Raw genomic sequence first — 23,694 nt, forward strand, 5'->3', positions numbered from 1 at the left:
AGGAGGAGATGTACCCAGAATTCTAACCTCGAGAGTGAAGATTGAAGGCTGAAAAGCAAACCAGGGAAGGGAGTATGCTGGTATTGGAGCTGACCTAGGGGAGGGGTGATTTGCTCCCAAAAGTGCCTGGGAGAAGCCACGACAGTCCTCTAGATCTGAAGACATCTCTAGCTCATGGGATCCTCCTCCAAACCACAGAGGCTCTTCCCTCATTCAAACAACTACTGAAATTGTGTGTCCTCCAGAAACCCTGGCCGTGTGACCCTAGGTGCAGTGAGGAGCTGCCTGGGCAACGCAGGGAGCAAGAGCTTTCGGCCCATCTTGATGCTACAAGCACTTACAAATATATATATACCAAATGACATTGTTGAGAGTATCTAATCACCATCCCAAAAGGAGGTATCAGGTCATATTTTTTTCCCTCAATTGCACAGAGTCTACGTGCTACAAGAAGTGTGAATTTGAATATCTGAGTACATCTGTGCAACTCAGCCACACACTCTTGAGTGTCTGACTTTGGGTAATTTCCTCCAAGAGCCTCGGTTTTCTCATCTGTGGAATGGGGACACCGATTCTGTTACGCCCTCTCAGGGGCCTTGGAGGGAACTAACTGAAATAACGTGAAAGCCCGAGGCTTTGTGCGCTCTTAGGACACCATAAGCTCGAAGGCCAGGAGGGCTGGGTATAGGCAGAAACCCCCGGGCGCGCAAACAACTAGCAGCGACCTAGGTCAAGACCTTCTGAAGATGTTCCTTTCAGAAGGCTAGGGGAGCAATTACCCATCGGCAGAAGAACGGGTTGTAATATCTTCCCAAGGCGCACACGCACTCTAGCTACCGCCCCGCCCCTACTACTACCAGCCCCTCAGGGCAACCCCGAGAGTTCGGGGTCAAGCAGGCGGCGCCAAGAGCTCTTTCCTAAAACTGAACCCCGCCCACAGCAGCAGGAGCCTCAAGTGCAAGTCTGGGGCTCCGAAGTCTCGTCCCCGCCGGAACCTCGCGCTGTTACCAGGGGGCCCTCCGGGTCCCGGCTCATTCCTTCCCTTCTCCGTCGGAGGCGCACACCGGGCTGGGCGACCACGCGGGCGGCAGCGGCGGCGCCAGGCCCCGCCCCCGCCCCCATTATCATTAGCAGATATAACCCTAAACACTTGTTCTTTACCTCCTTTCTCCCTCCAGGCATTGGTGAGGCAGCCTGTCAATCAGCGCTCGGGCGGCAGCCCCCCGCGCAGGGGCTCGGCGATGCCAGCCTTCGCGACAGGCGGCAGTGGCGGCGGCGACGGCGGCCACGGCACAGACAGCCACCCTTCCACGCGCGCGCACTCGGGCAGAGCCGTTCGGCGGGCGGCAGAGGCACCCTCGGAGCCCGGCGCCGGGCGCGGAGGGGGCGTGCGACCCGGGACCTGCCCAGAGGCGCAGAATGGAGGAGGAGATGCAGCCGGCGGAAGAGGGGCCCAGCGTCCCCAAAATCTACAAGCAGCGCGGCCCCTACAGCGTCCTCAAGACATTCCCCAGCAAGAGACCGGCGCTGGCCAAGCGCTACGAGCGACCCACCCTGGTGGAGCTGCCGCACGTGCGGCCGCCCCCGCCGGCCTTCGCGCCGCAAGCCGCGGTCTCCATCAGCAGCAGCGAGCCGCCGCCGCCGCCACCGCAGCAGTTCCAGGCGCAGAGCTCTTACCCACCCGGGCCCGGCCGGGCCGCCGCCGCCGCCGCCTCGTCGTCGTCTCCGTCCTGCACTCCCGCCGCGTCCCAGGGCCACCTGAGGACCCCAGCGCCGCCGCCCGCGGCCCCCGCCGCGTCGTCGTCCTCATCTTTCGCCGCCGTCGTCAGGTACGGCTCGGGCCCGGCGGCAGCCGCCGCGGGCAGCAGCAGCGCGGGCGGCAACGGCGCCAGCCTGGAGCTCAGCGCAGGTACCAACTCTCGGGAGCAACTTTCCGTCCCGCCACGGGTTGGGGGAGGGGTGGGACCCGGGAAGGAGAAACCGGGGAACGAGGAGAGCCTCCCGCGCGCCGAGCCCAGCGGCGGGGGGGGGGGGGTGGGAGGGGAGAGCGGGAGGCGCCCAGAGCCGGCTGAGGGAGCATCGGGACGTCCGAGCGCACCCCCGAGGCCTCTACGCGCCGGCAGCAACTTCTGGAGGGAGGTTCACCGCCGCCGCGTCCGGGGCTTCCGATGGAGCGCGCGCCTCTTAACAGGTGGCTCCGCCGCTCGCGTCCCGCTCGGTGCCTGGGGAGCGCGGCAGGGGCGATCGGCGGGGCGGGGGCGGGGCGCGGGCGGGGAGTGGGGGCGGGACACCGTGGGGTGACAGCGGCGGTGGCGCGGGGAGAAGCGGGCGCTACTCTGGCGGTTCTCGGGGACACCCTCCCTTTCCCCTCCGCTGCTTCACTTTCTCCTTCTGCTTCTTCCCTTTATCTGCCTCTCTCCTCCGTTTGTTCTTCCTTCCCTTCTCATTTGCCCTTTGGTCCTCCTCTTCTCGCTCACTCTGTCGCGGTCACGCGGCTGGCCCTAGGGCTGCTTTCCTGCTTTTTTCCGGGCGAGCGCGCGCTGTCTCTGCCTCTCCCTGCCCCCCTTCCCCCGGCCACCCCAGAGTCCCCGCCGGTGTGTGCAGGACGCGGGGCTCCTCTGCAGCCGCCACGCGGGTGGAACTGGCGCTCGCCCCGGCGGCCGCGACTTCAGGGACGGAGACCTCCCGCCCCTCCCCCCAGCCCCGAGAACCCCGGGCGCTCTGGGCCCCGCCGGGTGGGCGCTGCTGCACCGCGGGGTCCCGGGCCCCGCAGAAATGACTGCCTTTCGGGGAGCACCCACCCCAAGGTACGCGACTGCTGAGGAAAGCCGGCTCTCCAGCCCGGCGGCGGGAAGGGCGACGGGCTGGTGGAGAGGTCACAGCCTGGGGCCTGCGCCCAAGTGTGCTCTCTGCTACCCGAGGACGCGCAGCCCCGTGTATCCCGCCGCTCAGAACGAAAAGTTCCTGCTCAGGCCTTTTACGGCACTTTGGAGCCCCCCAAATCCTGCATATCAGTGAATCCACGGCTTCCTTTTTTCCTAATGAAAATAGGAGCATTGTCTTGAAATGCGTTATAGATGCCTAAGCTCATGTTCTGTTGTTTGTCAATATTTTGACACAAGAAAGATTGGTTTTGAGAAAGAAAATCTAATTACAGGTTATAGTGAAGACTTGCTCTGTCACGTCCCTCACTGGCTGGGAGATGTTGGCGAGGTTTTTATGTGGATATCCTTATTGTTTGTGAGGTGTGGTTTATTTCCTGTATTTTAATTCCGTTGTGCTTTATGTTCCTTGTGAGGCTAGCCTAGTTTCACTTTCCTCGTTTTTCTTCTGTTTTCCCCCCTTCTTAGTGAGGTTTGTGTGCTTTCTGGGCTTGGGGTCTGGTTTTCTTATATACTACTTGTTGTTCACTCCTTGTTTATTTCCCGGCTCTGCTTTATCTTCCTTTATCTTTACATTGTTCAGAAGTTTGGGTCCTTTTTCCACATTCTATATTTCGCTTACTCCTTTGCACAGCCTCAGTGCCACCATGTTCATTGGGGTTTTCCCCCTCTTTATCTGCCCAGTTCAGTCTTTAATCTCATGCTGCTTTCTCCTTTCAGTCTTTGCTGACTGTCTTTCTTTTACTTTGATTAATACAGTATAAATCTGCCCCTTCTCATTTCCATTTTCATCCATAGTTTTAACCTTGCTTTTTCCCTACTATTTTTCCTGTATTTCTTTTTTCTGCACCAGTCACTTGCTATCCTTTCCATGGTGCCTTCTACTCTGGCAGTTTCCCCACTCTTTTTATCCATAAGGAGTTTTTGTTGTTGTTTCCTTCTTACCTTGTTGTGAATGTCCTCTTTCAGTGTTTCTTCTAACATCCTGTTTAGTTTGTCTCTGTCCCCAGGTGGAAATCATATCACTGAATTTAAAGGAGTGGAAAGGGGCTTTTTGATGTCCCTCCAACTCCCTATGTTTCTTATTTCCTTTTATTTTCAGTGCTGCTGCTGTTTTTTTTTTTTTTTTTTAAGAGAGGTCATAGAGAGGTAGGCTAGATAGCCCCAAGAACAGGATGCCATGTGCTTGTTGGAAAGATGGGAATTGAATGGTAGGTTTCTGCCATGCAGTGAGGAAAATGGTCAGGGGCAAAAAAAAAAAAGACCATAGTACTAGACATCATGAATTGTGGTCATACTATTAATCATTGGGGGACAAAGCCATCTCTTAACAGGCACAGTGACGTGAGTGGCCATCAGAGGGACAGTCACCTGAAGAGCTGATTGGCTCTTTGAGGAACTAGTGGTTCCACTTTGAACCAATAAGCATGTGTGTACAGACAGTCATCCTAGCACACTGGGTGGGGTAGGGGTAGGGGTGGATTTGCTTGTTGCACCCTCACAACAGTGGTACTGCAGGGTCTCAGGCTACCTCATAAACTGAAAACAGTCAAAATGTCGATGAGATGAAATGAGTCAAGGATGGAAGAGAGATAACTGAGTGTCCAGAGAAAATGCAGTGAAAAGATGAAAGGGTTGAAGTGAACCTTATTTGCCATTAAGGACCATAAACCATTGAGAGGAGAAATACATGATTAAAATAGATTTTTCAACATTCTTATAAAATCTCCTGAAGAGTATAATTTTCCTTAAAAGCGGTAATATGCCATGGTTCTAAAAGCATATTTTTCCTCTGTGGGAGGCTTAGAGTTAAAACCCACATAGATCTTGATATGCAGCCTAAATTTGGCATCAGGAAATGGGAAATTGCATCTTTAAGCAGAGTACAATCAAAAATGAATTACAATAAATCCTATATAATTGCATAGGTCATTCTCTTTAATGAGATTTTATTAACCTGACTGTCAAGCTTTTGAGTCAGGCAGATATTTTATCTTCTTCAACTGATAAAAGTGTCAGCTATAAACCACCATATAAATATTCATAAATCTACACATCTGTGGCAGCCTATCAGCATCATTCTTTTGGACATTAAAAGCATTCTAATTACTTTCTGTCTAGCAGAGCTGAAATGCTGCCTGTTATAGTATGTGCTTGGCAGGCATGATTGCTTTTGTTTGCCATCACAAATAGCAGCATCCTATTTTATATACCGATGGTCCAGAAAATATTCAGGGATTGACTGAGCAGGATGAATATTAGGAAGCACCATCTGGTTTTGATAGCACTGAGTATATTAACTCATCTGTTAATTTTTGACACATCATTGATTTATTTATTTAGAAAAATTGCATCCTGTTTTGCTGTGTTGATATTTGCCATTAGGAAAAAAAAATTGGATGGCATTTTTTTGAAAGACATACAGTAGTTCATTGATTTAAGACAAGGGTGATGCTTCCAAAGATGCTTTCATTTTCTAACTTCTATTTTCTATGCCACGAAGTCCTCTCATAAAAAGAAGTTATATTAATGTTTTAAGGAAATTATCTATTTTGAACTAGTTGCAAATCCTTTGATAGATGTAATATATGGATACATGGTAGTATAGGTCACAAAAAATTTTTTTCTGCTTCTGCATTTTTAATATTAATATATTTCACCCTTTGTGGGCTAAAATCAAAAGATTACCACTAATCTTGACTACTGTGATCTCCTTCATAGAAACAGAATACTCTTGGGGATCTGCTGTGATGGGCAAATTCCATTCAAGGCTTTACTTACAAAGAAGGATGTTAAAGTAGGGAGCCTGTGTTTCATTGCTGAGTTCCCATCCCTCTTCTTCACTTATCAGATTTAGGATGGATTAAACCACTTAAAATCTGAAGAAATTCTAGAAATGAATTTTTTAATTACAAAAATAACATGGGTTCGGATTCTGGAATCAGACTAGGCACAAGTTGCAACATGATATTAGATCCCAACAGATTGCACAATAAAGCAAAATAAATTAGAGAGATGTGGTCATTTTAGAGTGCTTTGTGATTGTGATTTATTAACGTTTTACGGTGTTTACTTTTAAAGAAGTTAGGAATAAACTAGGTTGTTTTAAAGCCTCTCTATAAACTGTTGACTTTGTACTTCCTTGCCATCACTTGACTGGAACATTCTGTGCCTAGCGGGGGAAGAGTTTAAAAATTTCAAAATACATGTTCACACTTTGCTCAGTTAAGAATCGTGGATCATTGGCCATTCAATCGTGTTCATATGAAAACAGAACTTTTCTCCATTTCTTAGCAATAACGGACATCACACAGTACTTGTGTTCTAATTATATTCTGTATGGAAAGCTGAAGCATTGCTGGCTGCAATATGTGTTAAGTGTAAAGATTTGCCATTTCCCACCAAGTATAATAGTAATATTTATCATCATACTCTTCAGTGTATTGACATAAAATACTATTCAAATATAAGGGAGTGAAAAGAAGAGAATTCAGCTTTAGGGCTACAGTTGGCATTTTTACATATATCAGTTCTGAGAACAAATTCAGAATGAAGCATTTGAAAAAACTGCAGGCAAGAACAGTTTTATGATTGTAACTATTCTCTGATATTCTGAGTGCACTTTATACATTATCTTCATAATGTAGTGTATTACATAATGATTTTTTTCTCAGCATGTTACGAGTTTATCCTTCAGTTAAGAAAACAAATCATGCTTGTCTCTACATCAGATTTTTTTTTTCCCTTAAAATCTATACCCTAACGTGATTTATCAATATGATTAAAACAACTGAGCTCCTTAGGACATTGGACAAATACATTCGAGCAGTTCTTTCTAGGCAATTCTGTTTTAGCCTTTCCTTTCATATTTTGTTCCTTTCATCAAGGTTATGTTATAGGTGTATAGGCTGTAAATCAATTGGGACTATTCTGATTAAAATGCAAACAGTAAATACAACTTTAGATCTAGAATAGGATTATAGGATTAAATGAATGAAAACTGCTAGTGTGCTAGAATTGAGAATCCCCAATCAATATCATCCTTTGATTTTACTAATAAAAGAACAAAAAGCCAGGAGTAAAGAAATGAGAATGCAGCATCCTAAACCTCCCCACTTGTATGGTTCAACTGTTTACTTTCTTGTTTATTCAGTTTTGGTCATTGTAAGATATAATACTCAATTATTTGAAGTCTTTCTCTATTAAGTTTTGGTTCAAATCATGAGCTCAATTATTCCTTTCCACCTGGCTGGGGGCAGAGTCATCATCACTTCCAGTGTTCAGTGTGCGAAATATCCTTCCCATATCCACATCCCTTTTTCTCCAAGGCAGCAAGCCGACTTTATCTTGGCTGCTACTTCAGCCAAGTTTCCAGCCCATCAATCAGCTCTAGCCTAAAACTGTACCTGGCATCTTGTTCTTTCTTTAGTACTCAAAATAATCGTGTAAAAAATAGGCCTGTGCCTAATACTTGAGGGATTCAGGGTAAGGGTACAAATGCTGTAAACTAAGATACTCTATTTATTTATAAGAGTCCCCACATGTATTCAGTAAATATTTCTTGAGATTCTGTGCTGGCCCTCAAACCCCTGTCCACTCATGGAATATACAGTCTATAAATCTCTCCTGAACTGAAAAGAACTGGCCTCTGTGTTCTGACTTGTCATTTTTCCTGAGAGATTTAGGAATGGGAGCATTTTATAGATTTGGGAGATATGAGAGGTGCTTCCTATATGCTCTGGGCTTTATGTATATTCTTATTAAATAAGTGAAATAGGAGACTTGTACCCCCTTCCCCTGATATCTTAGTTACTTCAGGAAGAATAGTAAGAAAAAACAAAGTAGAGGATGAAGAACCACCTGGAGGTTTCTGAAGGTTGGTTTCACTGGTCATCATCCTGGGTTTTCTAGAGAAATCAATTTCTTAATCACAGCTATTTAGTTTGTTGTCCCCATAGAAGCCCTCAGGCATCTCACCACTTTTCACTTTTCAAGGTTTTTTTTTTCTCTCAGAAAAAAATACAGCTAGTCAACATTTCCAGAGACAGCAAGTGACTAGCTACATTTCTATCATAAACAACGGATATCGGCATCTAGAATCTACAATATTTTGTTTGTTTCCATTACTCCGCGTAGGGTGGGAGAGGAAATGAGAGGTACCCTGGTAGCTCTATATAAGCCCTAAAAAAGTTCTCTCTCTCTCTGTGGGTATTTATTGATATAAATAGCGCATTCTGGGTGGTGGTCCAGAAAGAAGACAATATTCTTGGGACGTTTACATTTAGGGTGAATTTTCAAGCCCCTTAGACTGACAACATTAAATCACATTTTCACGACATTGGATTTTTTCTTTCTTTCTTTTTGAAGTGAACTGATTGTTTTCTGTTTGCTTTTTGCTTTCCACTGATTGACAGTTAATGTGCTTTAGAATACATTTGTGGAAACTAACTGGCACTCTCGGCACATACCATTTAAAAGATTTGGTGGGAGAAGCCCTGAGAAGAGGCACTATTGCTTTTCAGATGCTGCTGCTATAGATCAAGCTAAACACTGGCCTTGACAAGAAATCTAAGTTAGCAGATAAAGTAAAAGAATGGTGAACACAGATGTTGGATGACACAGTCTTGCTTCGGGGCTCCTCACCATTTGCCTTGTAGGCCCACTCTTTATTTTACCGTAGACGTTTAGTGAGCTCTTCAAAAAGACTTATCGTTCTTCTCCATTTTGCATCTGGGAGCAACGTACTCTCAGCAGGGATTGTATCAGCTGATTAATAGCAAGGGCATGAGGGCACTCCAGAAATAGACGTAATGATTGCTGTAAGCCCTCCTGTCAATGAGGAGTTGAGTCTGCAGGGCTGGCTCGATTCATTAGAGTGAGGATATTAATGAAGCCAAAGGTGTTAGTTCAGACCTGTGCAGGCCGGTTAATGCCACGGAGAGGGAGTCTCCATCCGGTGCCCCAGTCTCGCAGTCCAGCCATTTCCCAGAGTCAAGTTAGGGGTAGCTCATCAGGCACCCCACCAGTCACAGAGCAGCCGGAAGCTATGCATCCTATTAGAAGTGGATTCACCATGTCACCTGTGTGTGTAGCAAAGAGTAGAAGTCCATGTTTTTGACATTTTTTAATGTTAAACTCTAGATCGAGGACCTTCCTTGTCCCTTGTCTTGGCTGTCAGTCTCTGATGTGTCTTCTCTTGTATTTCAGAGAGTCGTATGATCTTGGACGCCTTTGCTCAACAATGCAGCCGAGTCCTTAGCCTCTTAAATTGTGGAGGAAAGCTTCTGGACTCCAGCCATTCTCAGTCCATGATTTCTTGCGTAAAGCAGGAAGGCTCAAGTTACACTGAAAGACAGGAGCAGTGCCCTGTTGGCAAAGGGGTCCACAGTCAGACCTCAGACAATGTAGACATAGAGATGCAATATATGCAAAGGAAACAACAGACTTCTGCCTTCTTGAGGGTTTTCACTGACTCCCTACAAAATTACCTGCTCTCCGGGAGCTTTCCAACTGCAAACACCTCCTCAGTCAGTGAGTATGGCCACCTGGCGGATGTGGATCCTCTAGCAACGTCCCCCGTGCACACACTAGGTGGCTGGACCTCCCCGGCGACATCCGAATCCCACGGTCACCCATCCTCTTCTACGCTGCCTGAGGAAGAAGAAGAGGAGGAAGAGGAGGGCTACTGTCCTCGATGCCAAGAGCTGGAGCAGGAGGTGGTTTCACTGCAACAAGAAAATGAAGAGCTCAGAAGAAAGTTAGAGAGCATCCCAGGTACCCTGCCCTGTTACTTGCAAGCCACCTGTAACTCATTCCTTTCCAGTGTCCCATCTGCATGTATGTATGCATGCGTGCATGTATGTGTGGCTTTTTGTTGTTGTTTGGGCCGGCGATGTAGAAAAGTTAGAAAAACGGGCATGCACAGTTTTAGCCTACCAGTGCCAAACAGAAATTTCAGGATGAGCCACTAGCCTTGTCCTGTGTTTAAGCCACAGTCTTCTGGGGTGTAGGCCTGAAAACTATGGTCCAATTAAAAGATGTCTCCACGGATACAAAAGTGATTCCTGGATGTAGTGCCATGAGATTGAAATAGGCCAGGTGCTGTGAGCTTGAATTTTCTTCAAAAAGTGACCCTGGTCCTTTAAAATGGCTTTTGTATTTTTAAAGACTTTGATATATGTGTTTTATTAGTCCATGATAGAAATTAAAATGAAATGATATCTACAGAGGCAGGGCTCAGAGAACAAATGGTCTCTTCTATTCCACTAATTTCTCCCGTCTTGTTAAGTTTCAACAGGCATGGTCTCTTTTTAGCATGCAAACTCCCCCTTAAAGTTAATATGCAACTGTAAACTAAAAGGAATAGCTCAAAAACAGACCAGTTATTAAGCTTGTCACAAACTAGTTGTGCTCCTGGCTAAACACGAGGCATTTTACCGCCTCGCAGAGACACTAGATCTGCAGAGTAGTGAAGTCATTTTTATGGCAAGGTCTTCTCTGGGTTGCAAAGCCATTTTTTTCCCTATTTGGAAAGCTCCTGATTTTGCTGTATCTTTGAGGTCATTCCTGCATGTCTGTGGCTTATAAAAGACATTAAGACCTTTATAATCATGCAGCCCCTTGATAAAAATTTTTGAGCGTGTATCTACCAATGTACACATTCATTGGTTATTTACATACATATACTTACATACTAATATGTTCAAAATAAAGCATACATAACATATTTAAAAATTTTAAGGCTGATCCATAAATAGAAGTAGAAATTATGTTCTTTTCCTAACTCAGTGTCTTTGTACCACCCAATTTGGCAGCTGATGTAAAAAGAAGGAAGTGTTGAAGAAAGTTACCCATTTGCTTATTAGAATTGCCACATCAGAAATTTGTTTTCCTTCTGTCCTTTTATTTAAGAGAATTGCCCAAATAGAGCTGAGGTTTGGCTCAGAATGTTTTGGCATTAGATTGAGTGCAGTTGTGGGAGAGAAGCAAGAGGTGAAGTAAATCTATTCTCTGTTGTTACATTTGAGCCCTGGGGTTCGATGCAGAGTCTTGGCGTTTTCCCTGCCAGGCATGACCTGACTGCAGCAGAGAGGCTGGCAGGACCCAGAAGAACGCAGTGAAACCAGAGCGCTACTGGTTTCTCCAAGTCAAAGAGATATGGGTGCAGCTAACACACTGGGATTTTACAACTTTCACAGTTTCATAAATCATGTTAACTATTGGTTTTACCCCCAAAAGGGTATGTTGCATCTTACTCCCCACTCCTCCTCTTTCATTAGGGGAGAACATAGTGTCCTGGAGATCAGCCAACTGCAGATCCTTACATCAGCCATTCAGAACTGTGGGGAAGAGTTTCAAGAGTGCAAGGACAGGTGACACAAATGTCCAGAGTACTATTGCCTAATTCCGAACCGTAAATATTTGGTGAGCCGTCTGTCCTTGGTAAACTTACCAAGCAAATTTGGGGTTCACTCCACCTCTTGTTTCCTAAATCTGTACAGATGAAATGTCTGTGTCAGGGATAACTCATTGCTGGCCTGCCACTAATCATTGTCCTTCTCTGCTTCCCAGAAAGACGAAAATGCTGCAATTTCTTGAGTCCTCTTGATGGTCAGACATTGAATGACAGTTGTTGAAATTAGGCTAATGATCACCACTGTTACTGTAAACATTCCACCACTGTTAACTGTAAAGAGTCCCCTCCATGAACTTGAACCAATTCTACGTGGAGAGCCATGATTGCTTTAAATAATCCATACTGAAATTCAACTATATAGAGGAAAATCAGTTTGTCAATTATGAATAGAAAAAAAAATAGTGTGAAATGCAGGAAAGATTAGCTATTTGTGATTACTTAACTCATGGATTCATTACCTAGGGATACCTTAGTATTGGGTGTCAGGTTGAAAGTGCCCCTCGAGATGAAAGACTTGAATCAGAGAGAGACATAACTGCCCTCTTGCCCTCCTCACCTCCCAACCTCCATCTTTGGCTAAACAACAAACCAGACTGTGGGTGATCACCCAAGAATCCGCTTTGGCATTCTACGAGCTATGCCTTTGGTGTGGGCAGGGCCAGGGGGAATCTGTTACTTTTATCCATATGAAGAAAAGTACAGCAATAATACTCTGGTTTTGCACATAACAAGAATATTTTGCAAGCAGTAACTTTCCTGTGAGATTTGGGATCGATTTTCCCTAAGCAGTATCCGTGCTTCCCAATGATCCCAGTAGGCCTCTGTTATCCTAGAGGCCGTACATTTCCATAGAAGGACCTGGGGCTTTCTTCCTGTAGAATCTGCCCGTATGTTGTACGATCACTCTTCTTACAGCCAAGCAGGATGGATGAGTACAAAGGGGAGAGGAGCATGCAGCAGTTAGCAGAGGAAATAAGGTGAACAAGATGATGGGGGCACCTGCAGTGGGTCAGTTCAGGGGCAGTGTTCCTCAGGCACTTTCCTCTCTCTCCAGAGTCAGGCTGTTGAGCAACTCTGAGATTCCAGTTTCTTTCTTTTTTTTTTTTTCCCCTGAAATAAAGCATTTATATCTGGGAGCAGTTCTTGAACTGAGAGTTCAAAAGAAATGAACCTATTATATTAGTCTACAGGAAAAAATGCTTTCACTTGGGCAGCTGTAAAAGGGGGAAAAGAAAGTGACAGCCCTCACCAAAAGGAGAGACTGGGGAGGGGTATTCTTTCTGGCACCACCCGAGAGGGCCTTTGTTTATTGTATTATTTGTGAAACATTCAACAAAGTCTTATTGATTATCAACTACATGCAAACAAGGGGCTTCTAGAAAGTGCTGTCTTAACTTACTTTCCAGAGTTACCTGCAGATATAGGCAATTAAATATTTTATCCCAGGAAATAGCATTAGCACATTTTCTTTTGCATTAGATTATCACACTAGAAAATAGAAAGTCTGTTGAAAAGTTTAAATTTTTTAAAAGAAAGTGAAAATAGGTTAAAAGAAAAAAAAGGTCACAAAAGGAAGACATTTGGATCAGGCATACAAAGAACTGAGAGGTTATTAAAAGAAGAATGGTGGGGCTTCCCTGGTGTCGCAGTGGTTGAGAGTCCGCCTCCCGATGCAGGGGACACGGGTTCGTGCCCCGGTCCGGGAAGATCCCACATGCCGCGGAGCGGCTGGGCCTGTGAACCATGGCCGCTGAGCCTGCGCGTCCAGAGCCTGTGCTCCGCAATGGGAGAGGCCACAACAGTGAGAGGCCCGTGTACCAAAAAAAAAAAAAAGAAGAAGAATGGTGATGGGCAAACTTCTCTATGGAGAAGATGTCAGGTTAGAGTAGTCACATTTATTCAGAAAGCTTACAGTCAGCACTGGGTGAAGAGAACTCATAAGGGAGGGTGGATATAAAATACCGTATTTCATCTAATTTAAGCCCCCATTGAATGTAAGACACACCAATACTTGATGTTCCACTAAGGAAGAAGAAAAAACACTGCAAATCGTAATTGCACATTATAATTATTCTTTGAACACCAAGTTCAGAGATTTAAAAATATGATAAAATGTGGATGTTAGGAATATAAAATACTGTATGGTAATTTAAAAAATCACTTCCACACTACTATATATAAAATAGATAATCAGCGAGGACCTACTGTGTAGCACAGGGAACTGTACTCAATATTTTGTAATAAGCTATAAGGGAAAAGAATCTGAAAAAATATATATATATATATATAAACTGAATCACTGTGCTGTACACCTGAAACTAAGACAACACATTGTAAGTCAACTATACTTCAATAAAATTTTAAAAATAATAACTTCCAAAGTAAAATAATTATGACACATTAAAAATACCTTGAAGTTTTCTAAGTGCCAAATATAGAGAAGATATACTTATTGTTGATATTAGTAAAGAACTTTCTAAAAAGTACATTTATGGTCATCTCAATTTATCTTCATAACTCCAAACAAAAATTAATATTCCCATTTTACAGGCAAAGAGGTTGCAACCTGGACTGGTAAAGTCTGTGGCAGACCTCAGATTAGAATCGAAGCCTCTTGACCCCAGAGCTAGTTTATTACCCTCTTCCACCCACAAAATGTAGTCGATTCTCATTATTTGCAGTCGTTCTATTCTGTACAGTCACTGTGAGCACTGAATCAGCAAGGCATTACTCTGAGGGGAAATACAGCCCTCGGTTCCCGAGAGCCTCTGGTCGCAACATTTTCATCAGCCAATCACAAAACCTCGTTTTAAGTATGTTTTTGTTTAATGAGCCCTTATTTAATATATAGTATTAGTTGGTTAAAACTGAATTCACAGCCAGCAACGCTGTGACTCAAGCCTGAACAAAGCTTATCTAACACGCATTTTCCCCTTGAAGCACATCACAGCCTTACGCTCAGGAACACTTAGACACCACTTCAACTCTCCGTTTGGGGCTCCTTTTTTTTTTTTTTTTTTTTTTTTTCCGGTACGCGGGCCTCTCACTCTTGTGGCCTCTCCTGTTGCGGAGCACAGGCTCCGGACGCGCAGGCCCAGCGGCCATGGCTCACGGGCCCAGCTGCTCCACGGCATGTGGGATCTTCCCAGACCGGGGCACGAACCCGTGTCCCCTGCATCGGCAGGTGGACTCAACCACTGCAGCACCAGGGAAGCCCTGGGGCTCCTTTTAAACAGCGAAATCACCAAGCAGAAAAAGCACAAAAATGCAAAAACCATGGCACTAAACAGGACATGAAAAGAACCCTTGTTATCGTATGAGGGCTGAAATGAGCAGGCCACGTGTTACCTTGTTCAGCCTCAGCCGGGGGTGTGTGATTCCAGAAATTCAGATTTCTCAGTGACTAGCCAAAGTCCGCCGTGACCACGAGAGCACCCCAAATACAGATTTGACCATTACAAATACATTTTAGCCAGTAGACAAATTCGCAGATCCAGAACCTGCAAGTAAGGAGGATCAACTGTACTAACTCAGGAGGCTACAAACTAGGGAATTAACCTTAGATCACGTACGAAGTGCTGATCCTAAGTAAGGATATTTTCCGTAAGAAGATTTTAAAAAGATAAATCAGTGTCCGTTTTTGGATAACTAGTTTTGTAAGATCAAAAAGCCCTTGGAGTAAGTGCAGTGTCGCAGTGCTAGTGCTCACCCGTGCTCGTGCCACCCTCCAGCCCACGTGCCCAGAAGTGCCTGTGGGAGAAGGCTCGAGTCGACTTCTGGTCCCGAGAAACACATTGATCATACTTAATGTGCGCGTTCTAAGGAGAATGAATGTTCTGGGTAAAAAACTAGAGCAAGTGATAGGAACAGAGAGCAATAAAGGATTGAGTTCTTTTACTCAGAAGTTGGTAAAAGTCAGCACAACTGCTGGCGGTAGCTGCGAGACTTGAGGGACACAGAACAGCGCGGGCTGAAGAAAATGGCCCTGGAGTCAAAGCTGGGTTTGGATTTCTGCTCCTGCCACTTGCTATCTGTGGTTTTAGGCAACTTACTTAACCATTCTGAGCCTCGGTTTCCCCTTTCTGTAAGGTGAGGTTAATAATACTGGAATGCTGGAAGTGTTAAGTTCATTAAGTAGCCACCGAGTGCCTGCTAGGTGTTCCAGGAAGCACTCAACAAAGAGCAACCTTAAGAAACAGAGAGGGACATAGTCCTGTGCCTGATCATACAGAAGTCTTAAGTGGTTTTCTCAGATTGTTGATGGTAGTCTTACCTTGTAAAGAGGTCAGCATTCAGTTAGTTACCCAGGTTGGGAGCCGCCGCAATTCCATCCATAACCACCTCTCTCCCTCCTTGATGTCAGCCTCCTCTACTCTGGATTCCACCTCGTATATACCCACCGGTGTGGGGTCCTCCCCCCTCTCCCCACTGCTTTCATCCAGGCCTGTCTCACCATATGGACTCTTGCAATAGCCACTCAACTCCCCCAGACGCCAGGCTCTGCCAACTGAAAAGGCCCACGTCACCCACTGCTGAAAAGCCTCTATTGGCCCATGGAGCAAATTCCAGCCCCCTCAGTGTGGCATGTGACATCCTTCACTGCCTTGAGTCTTCCTGTTCATTTCTGGAGACTCGCCCCTCAGTTCCCACCATAGACCGAGTGTTCCAACGCCTCTGGACAATTTGTGATTCCTGAGCTGCCGTGCACTTGCTTCTGGTCTTCCCTTAACTCCTGCTGTCCTTCCAACATACCCTCCTTTTCCCCACTCGAGAAACTCCTACTCAGCCATCAGTACCCAGGTCAGGTGACACCCCTCCATAACAAACCCCTCCCCCAGTTCCCAGGCAGAATTAACCACTTGCTGTAGTACATCATGCTTGCTTCTGTTGAAGTCTGTATCAGGGTCAGTTTTTACTCTCTGTGTGTCTGTCTCTCCTGGGGTCTTGATATGAGGAGAGGCAGGCTGTGTAAGGTCCTTGAGGATAGAGACTAAGTCACAGTCATCCTCATAACCCCGATTCCCAGCCCAGTGTCAGGCACATTCTATTCTGTTGTAGCAACTACACATGTCAATTAAACAGAGACAGGACATTGTGATAATCAAGAGAATTACCATGCATCTGTAGGCTGAGTAACACTTAAAGTTCATTGTTTATTTCTAGACATTTACAATTGAGGAACTTATACTTTACGGAGACGATATGAATAGGACACTTGAAATAAGCACACAGATGGCATGGTTGTCAGAGGACAGTAAACAATTTCAACCTCCCTATAAAATTGTATGTGGTATACTTTGAGGTAAACGTTTTGAGTCTTTAAAAAACAATTATAGGGCTTCCCTGGTGGCGCAGTGGTTGAGAATCTGCCTGCTAATGCAGGGGACACGGGTTCGAGCCCTGGTCTGGGAGGATACCACATGCTGCGGAGCAACTAGGCCCGTGAGCCACAACTACTGAGCCTGCGTGTCTGGAGCCTGTGCCCCGCAACAAGAGAGGCCCGCGCACCGCGATGAAGAATGGACCCCACTTGCCACAACTAGAGAAAGCCCTCGCACAGAAACAAAGACCCAACACAGCCAAAACTAAATAAATTAATTAATAAACTCCTACCCCCAACATCTTCTTAAAAAAATAAAAGCGGGGCTTCCCTGGTGGCACAGTGGTTGAGAATCTGCCTGCTAATGCAGGGGACACAGGTTCAAGCCCTGGTCTGGGAGGATCCCACATGCCGCGGAGCAACTGGGCCTGTGAGCCACAACTACTGAGCCTGCGCGTCTGGAGCCTGTGCTCCACAACAAGAGAGGCCACGACAGTGAGGCCCGCGCACCGCGATGAAGAGTGGCCCCCACTTGCCACAACTAGAGAAAGCCCTCGCACAGAAACGAAGACCCGGCACAGCCAAAAATTTTTAAAAAATTAATTAATAAACTCCTACCCCCAACATCTAAAAAAAAAATAAAAAATGAAAAGAAGGGCTTCCCTGGTGGCGCAGTGGTTGAGAGTCCGCCTGCCGATGTAGGGGACACGGGTTCGTGCCCCGGTCCGGGAAGATCCCACATGCCGCGGAGCGGCTGGGCCCGTGAGCCATGGCCGCTGAGCCTGCGCGTCCAGAGCCTGTGCTCTGCAATGGGAGAGGCCACAACAGAGAGAGACCCGCATACCGCAAAAAAAAAAATGAAAAGAAATAAAATCTTGCAGCATAGGAAATAAACACACACTTTTTTTAAAAAAAATAAAAAATAAAAGCAATTATATAGCAAAGTAGATTAAATAATGCTTGAGGAACAAGAAGAGAAACTGATCAAGATGTTAGTGCAATGATCTGCCAGGAAAATTAGGTACTCGAGACCCAAGCACCCTTAATATGGGCAAAAACAGAATCAGAGCAGTTCTCCTTGGAAGGCCCTTACTTAAGTGTCTCTCAGACAGTACAGCTGCCAACTGTGCAGAGTCAATTCAGTTGCTAAATGTGAGCCTTGTCTTTGGTCTTCCTGGCCTTCAGCCTTGTGCCCAGATACCACCCACAAGACCCACTTGCCTTCAGGAGAGCCTTACAGCCAGTAAAGTCACATGAAATTCCAATTTCTTCCAGCGCATGTGCATCAGCCGGCATCGCTTGGGGCTTAGCACTGCTGCCTAAATACTCGGGGTGTAGAGATGGGAGAGTCATCCTCCAAGCCCTTCCAGGGCTATACAGGCAACACTGAAGGTCATATATAGCAAAGGAAGGAGAGATAACAGTCATGTAGACATTCTTCAAACAACTTCTAAGTAGTTATAATCCATACCCACTGTAGAAATTTTTTTAAACTGGTTTTTACAAGGATGATAAAGGATAAAGGTAATAATAACTGCCCTAATTCTGTTACCAAAATATAATCATTTTTAATTATTAACACTTTGGTTTATTTCTTTCCAATCTGTTCTCTGTGCACATAATTACTTTTATCATGGTTGAGGTCACACTGAATATTCAGTTTTGTAAGCGTTTTTGTGCTTCACTTAAACACTTTTTCCCTAAACATATGTAAAGTATGGATAAAGTATCAGAAGAAGTTTCATTCAAATCTTAGTCAGTCAGTGAGTATTTACAAATTTTACTAAAACTTCCAAACTAAATTCAGAGTAATACCTCTCACATGTCACTTGGAAAAGCAGTGACATATACACAGTTGCATTGCTGCTACAGAGATCCTTCTTTTCAGCAATGTGTAGGAGGGACTCACACACAGAAGTTAAATGGAGTCCCAGATGCCACACAGTTAATGAAAGGCCAGAACTCAACAGCAAACTTGTTTCCCGTCTCCGTTAGCTTCTCAAGTCTTCTGCTTTTTTCCTGTAATCAGTGCCCATTGCCAGAAGATTCATTCTCACTCACTGTGGCATCAGCAAAGTGGGTTAGACTGTTTGTTTGTGGAACTCTAGTAATGTGGGAAATTATTGTTTGTCACTCAGTTAACTTGCTCAAACTTTTTGGTGAACACTGCAAACCTTTGCAGAAATGGTGTGGTTTAGAAAGTGGATTTTCTAGCTCTCAGTGACTTAAAAGTCTCTGCTCAGCCATACCCAGGGTGAAAGTGTCTGTCGGAACACAGAACTGTTGGCCAGTAAGTGCGCCCCTTAAAAGGAACTAGGGCAAGGTCTGGCAGAATTATAAATAAAACACAGGGTTTAGTTACATCAGGGTGGGCTCTAAAGTGGGTTAGTCTTTTAATAGGATGATGAAATTAGAGGTACTTGACAGGTTTTATTAAACTTTGGTTTAATAAAAGTCCTACTTCAAACTGATAACACACGTGCCTTCTTTTTGTTGAAGGCACAATCTTGTGGTTGTCCCGAAAATGCTTCTTTAATTTGAAGAATATATTCAAATGGGGCTTTCCTGGTGGCGCAGTGGTTGAGAGTCCACCTGCCGATGCAGGGGACACGGGTTCGTGCCCCGGTCCGGGAAGATCCCACATGCCGCGGAGCGGCTGGGCCTGTGAGCCATGGCCGCTGAGCCAGCGCATCCAGAGCCTGTGCTCCACAACGGGAGAGGCCACAGCAGTGAGAGGCCCGTGTACTGCAAAAAAATATATATATATGTGTGTGTGTATATATATATATATATATATATATATATACACATATATATATACACATATATATATACACATATATATATATATCTTCAAGTGACTATACAAGAGTGACCTATGACACAGGTCTGTAAGACACAAATCTATAAGGATGTTATTTAAGAAAATATTTTTTGGCAAGAAGAAAAATTTCCTAACCTACTTCTACTTCTTATCATTCAAATTCTTCAAAAGGATGTTGATGTAGTTTTTGATTTATGTTGCAATGTGATGTCACCTGAAAAACCCAGAGCTATTAGCAGGGGATAAAGATAATTTCAGTTTGCTCTCTTAAAAAAAAAGTGCTGAGAAAAACGAAGTGAAGAAAGCTCAGTGGTGATACTTTAAAATTAGGGTTTAGGTTAAATATTTATTATTTTCTTCAATGTGACAAAAACATCTTAAGAACACACACAGCCAAGACAGATGTCAGACTCTATGTTGAGTTAACATCTGTTCAGTTTTATTGTGATTATTCAGAGATTCTGTAAGACTGTGCCTCACAAAATATAGTGCAACAGTTAATGAAATACATAATAACCGAATCTGAATTGGACCAGATCAGGTGAGTTTCTGGAGAGGGGAGAAGTGAGACACTTACCGGAAAAACTACGTGGTCAGGTGTGTCTGTGTCAGGAAGCAGGTCTAAAGTGCATGGCTTACTACTTTGCTGAAGAACTAGGAATGAATGGCACTACAAATGAGCATTATATCATTGATCCAAAACCAGTGAAACATTAGTTTTCAGTACTTTAATTTTAAAAAGTACCATCGGGTGCTAATGTTACAACTTGAGTCAAAGAAGACATGTCTCTTCTGTGAGTTGTTCAGTGTGATATCATTATTAACCCAAATTCATCTTAGAGTAGGTTTGACTTAAAAGTTTTCAGTGAGCTGTGCTGAGCCTAAAAATTCTCCCCGAACCGTAGCATCTGTTCTATATTTACAAACTGAAATAACTACAGATGTCAAATGAGAGAAGATTCTATTTCCTTTAGAAAATGAGTCTTTTTTTTTAGAAGTTTGCATCAAAAATCTTTTTAAACCTTAAAGCTTTTTATTTTCCCGGCACAAAATAGCTAATGTGCAATTGTTGCAATTTCTTCTACCCAGTGCCCTGCCAGACGGTTTTAGACTACCTGAAGACGGTGCTTCAGCACTACAACCAGCTTGTGATCCCACAGCCAGCCGACCAGCCGGCCGAGGTAGGTCTCATTCCATTTGGAATTTCCTTAAGATGAAGCATCTTGGTAGTTTACCCATGTATATATATACCAGAACAGATTGGCTAGCAAAATACATGTTTGACTCTGAGGTTTATGGGTGAGTATATATCCTGTGGAGAAAGATCATGCATCATGAAGATTTAACTCTGTACTCTGAGGGGGAGAAAAAGAAATAGTTTAAATCCTGTGGGCAAGTCTCCCCCCATCCTTTTGGCACAGAGAACCCACCTGTCGTTCCCTCAGGCAGAGCCAGTGTTTGTTCCAAGTCTTCCCACCCTGAAAATCAGCCCTCCTTCGATTCTCCCTCCATCCCTCAATGATTATCTTTTCTTTCTCCTTCCATCACCCGAAGCATCCTATCGGCACCTTCATCCTACACCACAACACATCCCGCTCCTTGAAGGTCGGGCCCAGGTCTCGTCCCCATTGGCATCCCCAGTGCATGTCATCGAAGGCATTTGCTGAATGGGGACCTCATTCTTCTCCGTGATTAAACACTTGAAAGACTGGTGTATATTCATTGCTCCACTCTCAGTTCTCCTTTGCCCTCCCCTGCCTCCGTAAGCCAGCTCCACCTCCATGACGCAGCGAATGGTCTGCAAGAGCCCCCCAGCCTGCTACTCTCCCAGTTGTCCAGTCCAGGGGCCCATTTTCCAGCCCCCGTCATCCACAGGGCCTCACCCCTCCTCCAGCTGCTCCCTTTCTCTGGGGCTTTGTGTCAGGACTCTTGTGGTTCCCCGTCCCTTTCTTATTAAGCTTTAAGGAGTTTTCCAATCACTGTTCTCTGGACTTTGATCTTTCATCTCTCCACTGCCTTTCTCTGCTCAGTTACACTCTCTGAACATCAACCATGTGTGGGTTAACGAGTCCCAAACCTAGATCTAGACCCCAGTCCCCAGGACTCAACTCCAGACCACTGTGTCCTACTGCCTGACCAGTGGAACTCACGATGCCTCCTCTGAATACCCATCGTTAACTCCTGTGTCCTCTTCAATAAAAGCAGCACCAGCCCTGGGCAGAAACTTTCAAGGCATCACAGACTCTTCCTCTTCCTCATTCCTCGCAGTCACATTGAACAGTCTCTTCTCTCTAGTTCATTCTCAGTCACATGTCACCTGGGCTGTTGCAGTAGATTCTTTCTTCTCCGTGCTCCACACTGGAAAGTTGTTTTTCTAAAATACAGATCCAAGGGCTTCCCTGGTGGCGCAGTGGTTGAGAGTCCGCCTGCCGATTCAGGGGACACGGGTTCGTGCCCCGGTCCGGGAAGATCCCACATGCCGTGCAGCGGCTGGGCCCGTGAGCCATGGCCGCTGAGCCTGTGCGTCCGGAGCCTGTGCTCCGCAGCTGGAGAGGCCACGGCAGTGAGAGGCCCGCGTACCGCAGAAAGAAAGGAAGGGAGGGAGGGAGGAAGGAAAAGAAAGAAAGAAAAATACAGATCCAAAATAAATGTCACATGCTTAAAATCCTTAGCTCCCTAAAATAGGGTCCACATTTTTATTTATTTATTTTTTTAACCGACCCCTCTTTTAAACTCAAAGTCTTTCCAATCAGTTCCTTTTCTTTTTTTAAATTTATTTATTTTATTTGGTTGTGCCGGGTCTTAGCTGCGGCAGGTAGGCTTCTTAGTTGTACCTTGTGGGCTCCTTAGTTGCAGCATGCATGTGGGATCTAGTTCCCTGACCAGGGATCGAACCCAGGCCCCCTGCATTGGGAGCTTGGAGTCCTACCCACTGCACCACCAGGGAAGTCCCGGGTCCACATTTTTTAACTTGACATTACTATTATACAAAAAGCACATCTGAAAAGCCCACTTCTTCCAGAAGCTCTTCCTGATTGCCACACCCCTCTGTGCTCAGAGAGCACATTGTTCATGAGACTAAATCAGAACTTACTTAAAAGTTAATATACACCTCCGTCTTCCATCTGGATATGACTCTATGAAGACATTAAATAAGTGCTGTTGAAATTGGTTTGTTCAAAGTGACTTGACATAGGTCAGAGTTGGTATAGGTCACCAATACCCTTTTGGTGGCTAATATGAAGAGAATTCTATAAAAATATAAAAATAAGGGGAAAATCTACATTTCCTCCAGATAGGACTATTTAAACCTTTATTACCCATCATCATCGTTATTACTATATTATTTTTATTGTCATTTCAGGCAAATGAGCATCTTCTCAGTAGCATTATTTAATCACATTTGATTTCTGTTAGCTGTGCTGAAACAGCATGGGTAACCTCATCCACAACACAGAGCAGTCTGAGTTGTTTGGGGCTATAAATGACTTTCTCTCTTACTCCTTCCTTCCCTCCCTCTCCCTCCCTCCCTCCCTCCCTTCCCTCCTTCCTTCCTTCCTTCCTCTCTCCCTCCTTCCCTTTCTTTCTTTCTTTCTTTCTTGAAAATGACCTCCAAATGGTATTTCTACATTTTGGAAGAGCTGTTGAGCTCTTCTGTAGGAGTGGATGCTTTCAAGCTTGGAGAGGGCACCTTCCCTGGATTGCCAGCTCTCTCATCTCAAGTACCTCCCATCTTGAAGTAGCCTCAGCTCTTGTTTTAGGGGCAACTCTGAATATGGGGACAGGGTTCCCAGCTGTGCCTTCTGACTTGTGAGACTTTGGGAGAGGATTTAACCTTCTTGGCCAAACAGCCACGGGCATCCTGGCTTGCCAGATGAGCTCACACACCCGAGGGAAAGCTGTTTTTAAAACATACAGTGTTAGGTAAATAAAAGTTTTGAAAACTAGCTGCACAGTCTCCTTTTGTAAGGCTGACAAGCGTACTTACAGAGACAATGACCAAGAGGATGATTTCAAATTAAAGATGGTGGAAGGCCTCTGTCCTCAGTAGCCCTTTTTAATGGCCTCTTGTCTTCGGTGCTCTCCTTAAAGTTCTTTAACTTTGCCAATTTATACACAGTAGAAGCTCTTCAATGTCCCAGTACCACAGAGGTTTAAAGAAAAGTAAGAGGGCTTCCCTGGTGGCGCAGTGGTAGAGAGTCTGCCTGCCGATGCAGGGGACACAGGTTCGTGCCCCAGTCTGGGAAGGTCC

The 23,694-nt window shown here is 45.1% G+C and overlaps 1 protein-coding gene across 2 annotated transcripts in view; it reads left to right on the forward strand.

The window, feature by feature from the left end:
- The first annotated feature begins 1,292 nt into the window (after positions 1-1,292).
- BEND4 (BEN domain containing 4) overlaps positions 1,293-23,694 on the forward strand; it is a 34,619-nt gene continuing 12,217 nt past the window's right edge. For both annotated transcript variants that reach the window (XM_081237806.1, XM_081237807.1), the window contains exons 1-3: positions 1,293-1,909; positions 9,090-9,656; positions 20,532-20,623. In XM_081237806.1, coding sequence (XP_081093932.1) covers positions 1,420-1,909; positions 9,090-9,656; positions 20,532-20,623 — 1,149 coding nt within the window. In that variant the 5' untranslated portion in view covers positions 1,293-1,419. The remainder of the gene's footprint in view (positions 1,910-9,089; positions 9,657-20,531; positions 20,624-23,694) is intronic.

Source organism: Mesoplodon bidens, assembly GCF_964165515.1.
Source record: "Mesoplodon bidens genome assembly, chromosome: 1".
NCBI lineage: Eukaryota > Metazoa > Chordata > Mammalia > Artiodactyla > Ziphiidae > Mesoplodon > Mesoplodon bidens.